The following is a 5,346-nucleotide window of genomic DNA, read 5'->3' on the forward strand; positions in this document are numbered from 1 at the left end:
CAGCAGCCAATTAGACAGACAAATGAAGAATTTTCAACGGTCTTATTCGCACAATTCGCACGACTAATTGAATTGTGTAGCCACTCCTCTGCTCTCATCATCATCAGCATTATCATCATCATTGTCACCGGCGTAGCATTTGCCCAATTAGCCAAAGCAGCGATTGATCAAGTGATTTAACAAGTTTTGAATTAAATTTGCCAACCATGTTAAACTATCAGCAGCAACTGCATTCCATACCCGTCGGCAATGCCGGCAATTTCTATTATGCCGCAACGACAATGCCGTCGGTGGCGTCCACTACATCCGCACCCGGATCCGGAGCGTCTGCAGCACACACCTTATCATCCGTGGATGCTGCATATACCGCACAGCCACAAACTGTAGAGCTGGAACAGAAGCTGCACCAGGAAGGCTATGCCAAGGACAAGGAAATTGCAAATCGCAGAGAACTAGACAAAATGCATCGTTTCTCAGTAGACAATCTCATTGAACTAAAACAGGATGCGTTTGGCAAGAGCAAATTGACCGTGGAGCTGTCAAACAACTTTGGTAAGGTTTGGCCACATAATTAAATTATAATTAGAGTTCAAGTTCGAGTCCCAGGCTGAAGCACATATATAGTAGACAGTGCTGTATAGAAGATTTAGTTCATGATTTATAAGTATGTCTCATCATTTTTAACAGGGCCTACGGCTCGACGGCTTGCTGACATGAAGTCTGGTTAGAAGTAAGCTTCTCCGACCCCATAAAGTATATATATTCTTGATCAGCATCAGTAGCCGAGTCGATCTAGCCATGTCCGTCTCTCCGTCCGTCCGTCAGTCCGTCCGTCCGTCCGTCAGTCCGTCCGTCCGTCCGTCCGTCCGTCCGTATGTATGAACGCAAGGTTCTCAGAACCTATAAGAGCTAGAGACTTGAAGACTTTAGATGTAGATGCTCCTAGTTCCCGCGCAGATCGAGTTTGTTTCCGATAATCGATAACTTGCTCCGTTTCCAAGCAATCGATAAGAATCTATGTCGATATCCTGTTTTTTGGGCAACTTTGGTAAATAATAAGAGCTAGAGTCACCAAACTTGACATATAGCTTCTAAAATAAAATATATATTGTTGGAAGAAGATGGTTCAGGGTATCCCCTAGCCGGGAGCTCCCGACTTGAACCTCTTACTTGTTTCTTTTTTTGAAGGCAGCTTATAGTTTTTATTTATCTCAGCATACCCCACGTCTGCTTCAGGGTGGTATACATCTCATGTAATCTTTTTTTTTTTTAACCCAACCAAATCTTTTACCCACGCCATTTGTCTCAATTTGTCAGCGGAGCTGTCCACAAGATTGCATCGTAGATCAGCAGCGACCTGTGTGTAGTATGCCAGGCACTCCATAAGAACAACTGCAGTGCCCAATGAGGTCCCAAGGGAGGTGGGGGGGTAAAACGAGATGTTTAATTTGAATTGCCAGCGAATCGAGCAACGAACGATAAAAAAACAGTTGCAGCTTAATAAAATAAAAAGAAGGCAAGATAAAAAACGAAGCACAACATCTCGAAATCGAAAGGGAAACCTCAATCAGATTTGTGCGCCAAACGCAGAAGGGCATGGCCATGGGAAACGCAAAGAGAAAGGGGAGTCCAACTGAGACTGGCACATGTTACAATCCAAGCAATGATAAAAATAAACACACGCCTCTGGTCTCAACCATTTACAGCACACGCGGGATAGGGGCTGTTACTGCAACTGCAACTGCGACTGGCTGGGATAAGGCTGGCTCGTTTTATGCTCCACTTGGAAAATATAGTCACTGGGCCGGGCTGTTGGGCGCTTCGGTTGTTCAAAGGCATGCGGCCTCTGAGGGAATATCATGTCGGCTTTGATTACGTTTTGTCATGTTGACAATGTTGAAGTGTTGTCTGCCGTCGGAAATGCAGCCAAAAAGGGGACAAAAAGACGTTGTGACTGGCCAGCGATTGAGAGCTGTTCGCTTCTGATAGCATTGCCATTGCCAGCAATGACAATGAGACGCGTATATTTCATAGAAAATTATGCCGCTGACAAGCGAAACACGGACTACAACCAGGCCAGGAGACGACATGTCGCCATCAGAAGGAGCGCCTTTAATGTTGACAACCTGTCCGCTGGGTCGCTGGCTGGCTAAAGGGGGCAAATGTGAAACGGCAGCTCAGCCTTAACCACAGCAGCAGCAAAAATGCACAAGGATGACGCTGTCATCCATTTGGATGTGCAATTGGCGGCGGCATAAATGAGCGAATGTCGCCCACATATGGCACCTAGATGACATGCATGAGTTCGCCTCACGCACACACGCACACACACAGAAATGTGCAGCCAGATGCAACTACCTACATAAATCACATACATACATCCATACGTATCTATCCATGCTAGCTGAATGTATAAATTTATGTATGAATCTATGTACATTCATTTGCTTTTTGCATGCGTGCGCATAATATCATAAATTCTCAGCTCATTTCAATTCAAATTTATCATTTACGAGCACCATACTTATATATATACATACGTGTATATAACGCGGTTCTCAGTCGAATGCACAAAATATTACTAAGTAAGCCATAAAGTTCTAATATGAAAATGATTAGGTAATGAGAAATATGGGTGATGCTCAAAGAGCTCCGTAGGTTATATATATAAACAGATGGATTAAGTAAGAGACCTACCATTATAGGGAAAATTAAATAATGTATAGAAAATTCTCAAATATGTTTACGAGATGTTTGAGGAAAATTAACAGTTTCTTTTCTCAATAAGAAAATTGTTGTATTTTTGTTTCTATATACCACGCCATAAATGTATGTGTATTTTTCCAAATATACATGTGTAAAATTTCTGAGAACGTTTACCGAAATGCTTAGCCAACGTCTAAACTGAGAATCAATTAGTGAAAGTTGATGCTCGCTTATTGCTGTTTAATGTCACACTTTCAGTTTAATTAATAGATCGTAAATTTGTTGCGTTTGCTTGCCATCGTTTGGGCACCTAAAATTAGTAGACATCTGGCGCGACGATGTTGTCGAAAATATATTTTATGACCCATGCCATTTGTTTATGACCTCCGTGATGACAATAAGCCAGCAAAAGGATCAACTAGTATGCAAACTTTAATGCGTTCACATCCATAAAACCAAAATTCCTTGGCTGCCAAATTAATTCCATATACTATACGCTCTTATCGATTATTTATGAGGCAGCCTTGCATCGCCATCAAAATTGCACCATTTCGACGTAGCTCAATAAAAGTAAAAGATTTTCTTTAATGGTTCCACAATTGTCTTCCGTTGCAGGCAGCGGCGCCGTGGATTACCCCAACAATCTTAGCTCGGGGCACTCAAGGAAGCCGCGACGTAACCGCACCACCTTCAGCTCGGCTCAGCTGACAGCTCTGGAGAAGGTGTTCGAGCGAACCCATTACCCGGACGCATTTGTCAGAGAGGAGCTAGCTACCAAGGTGCATCTGAGTGAGGCGCGTGTACAGGTAAGCTAGAAGAGTTATTGTAATAAATAAGCTAAGGTTACTTAGTTTGTCGACCACGTCTGAAGCTGAACCATGCATCGCACACATTTAGGTCTGGTTTCAGAATCGCCGCGCCAAGTTTCGTCGCAATGAGCGCAGCGTCAGCATCGGCCGCCCTCTCCTGGATACGGCGACACAGCTAGTGCCTGCTCCGATGCCCAACAATATACACAAGTATCCAAATCTGACGCACAGTGCACCTCCTGGTGCCTACGCTCTGAACTTTGCACCACTTGAGCTGCGTTCCTGCCAGAACTATACAAATTGCTATAGTGGATTTGGTCCAAATCCAAGCAGTAGCAATGGCGTTTGCTCCTTCTTTGGAGCGCCCAACTATTGTGTGGCTGCCAACTATGCTAAGAACACATATCCGTCGCTCTGATGAAGGCTCCCTCAGAGATTCTACACAAATTCAAATTATTTTAATTAGCTAAATTGCATTATTATTATTATTATTTTTGATAGAATGTATTTTAACAGATTTTTACCTGACTAATATTATATTTATATAACATTAAATATGATGCACTAAACTCAAGAAATTTAAATGAAAAAGCAATTTTTATTGCCCGTTCTACTGAAAATATTGCACTTCGTACATATTTTCATAGAGAAATTGCAGGTTAAATTTGATATCAGTCTAAAAATCAACCAATTTTATTTTGAACTTAACCATCTTTGTAAAAGTAATATAGTTTGCTTTGTAAAAGTAATATTGTTCACTTCAGCTTTCGGTTCAGTTGTTATAAGCCTAATACAACATATACTCCTACTCATATATATGTATATTATTATTTTATTATATATTAAAAACATCTCATGTAAAGATTTTCACAAGCCAAATTCAAGTTATTCTCCCATACATTATTATTATATTATATATTAACAAACACCTCAGCTTATGGAACATTCATAAATTGGTTATACACAAATTTTCACAAGCCAAATTCAAGTTATTCTCACATATATATATGTATATTCCAATGCTTTTCTGAACAAGAAAAACAAAAAAAAAACAGCCAATTTATAATCATCAACTATGCATAATTTGCCCAATCATGAATTCTTTAAGCTTTTCAATTATTAAGCTGTCTCTGGTTTGCCAAATTAACATTACTGATTTAATTATTTACTTTGATAGATGAATTAATTAAAAATTCATACGCATACAAGCACATGCGTATGATAACAAGATTTAAGCGTGTGCGTGTGTGTGTTTGTGTGTCTGTTATCCGCATGTGTAAATTTATATAATAAAACTTAATTAAAGTCAAAGAAAACCGGCAAACAAACAAAGGGAAAGCCAAAGCAAAGTTTTCAAAGCCACAACACATCGGCAAAGTGCCGACACCATTCAAGTACATTAGGATTGTGGCCAACTCGGTGTTCAACGCAATTAAAAAGACAGATTGGCATAATAAATACAAACTACAACGCTCAAACAGCAACGACAAGCAGGTAAATTTAAGCAATATATGGAACTTAGATTGAGTTTCAAATTACTATTTACATTGTGGAAAGAGTTAAAGGCGCCGCAGTTAAAGTTACCCAGAGGAATTCCTGCAAATCTCTAAAAAGCCCATCTAATTTATCATACAGCAAAGCCTAGGCACATCTCCATACATGAATAAGTATGTATTATAGAGGCAGCTTTTACTTTTTTAAGCACACAAAGCAATAAGGTGACATTCAGGGAATTTCTGCTACACACACATCGGAGTGTGTGTGCTTAATAGACAAAAGGTTAAAAGTACTATGTAAAAGTTTAAATGTAAATAAAAATTCCTTTTTCAAC

The 5,346-nt window shown here is 40.0% G+C and overlaps 1 protein-coding gene across 1 annotated transcript; it reads left to right on the plus strand.

The window, feature by feature from the left end:
* The first annotated feature begins 206 nt into the window (after positions 1 to 206).
* LOC115766593 (ALX homeobox protein 1) lies at positions 207 to 3,933 on the plus strand. Its single transcript, XM_030710580.1, has 5 exons — positions 207 to 350; positions 411 to 557; positions 1,639 to 1,648; positions 3,322 to 3,512; positions 3,604 to 3,933. Exons 1-5 carry the CDS (start codon positions 207 to 209, stop codon positions 3,931 to 3,933), a joined length of 822 nt encoding a protein of 273 aa, XP_030566440.1.
* Positions 3,934 to 5,346: the final 1,413 nt, after the last annotated feature.

The sequence above is a fragment of the Drosophila novamexicana genome, unplaced genomic scaffold (genome assembly GCF_003285875.2).
Source record: "Drosophila novamexicana strain 15010-1031.04,08,12 unplaced genomic scaffold, DnovRS2.1 tig00001209-arrow-arrow-pilon, whole genome shotgun sequence".
NCBI lineage: Eukaryota > Metazoa > Arthropoda > Insecta > Diptera > Drosophilidae > Drosophila > Drosophila novamexicana.

Excerpts from the sequence above, each read along its gene's own strand:
- LOC115766593 (XM_030710580.1), top strand. The coding sequence starts at position 207 with ATGTTAAACTATCAGCAGCAACTGCATTCCATACCCGTCGGCAATGCC. Across the intron at positions 351-410 it reads CAGCACACACCTTATCATCC|GAAGGCTATGCCAAGGACAA; the intron begins GTGGATGCTGCA and ends AAGCTGCACCAG. Across the intron at positions 3,513-3,603 it reads TGAGTGAGGCGCGTGTACAG|GTCTGGTTTCAGAATCGCCG; the intron begins GTAAGCTAGAAG and ends GCACACATTTAG.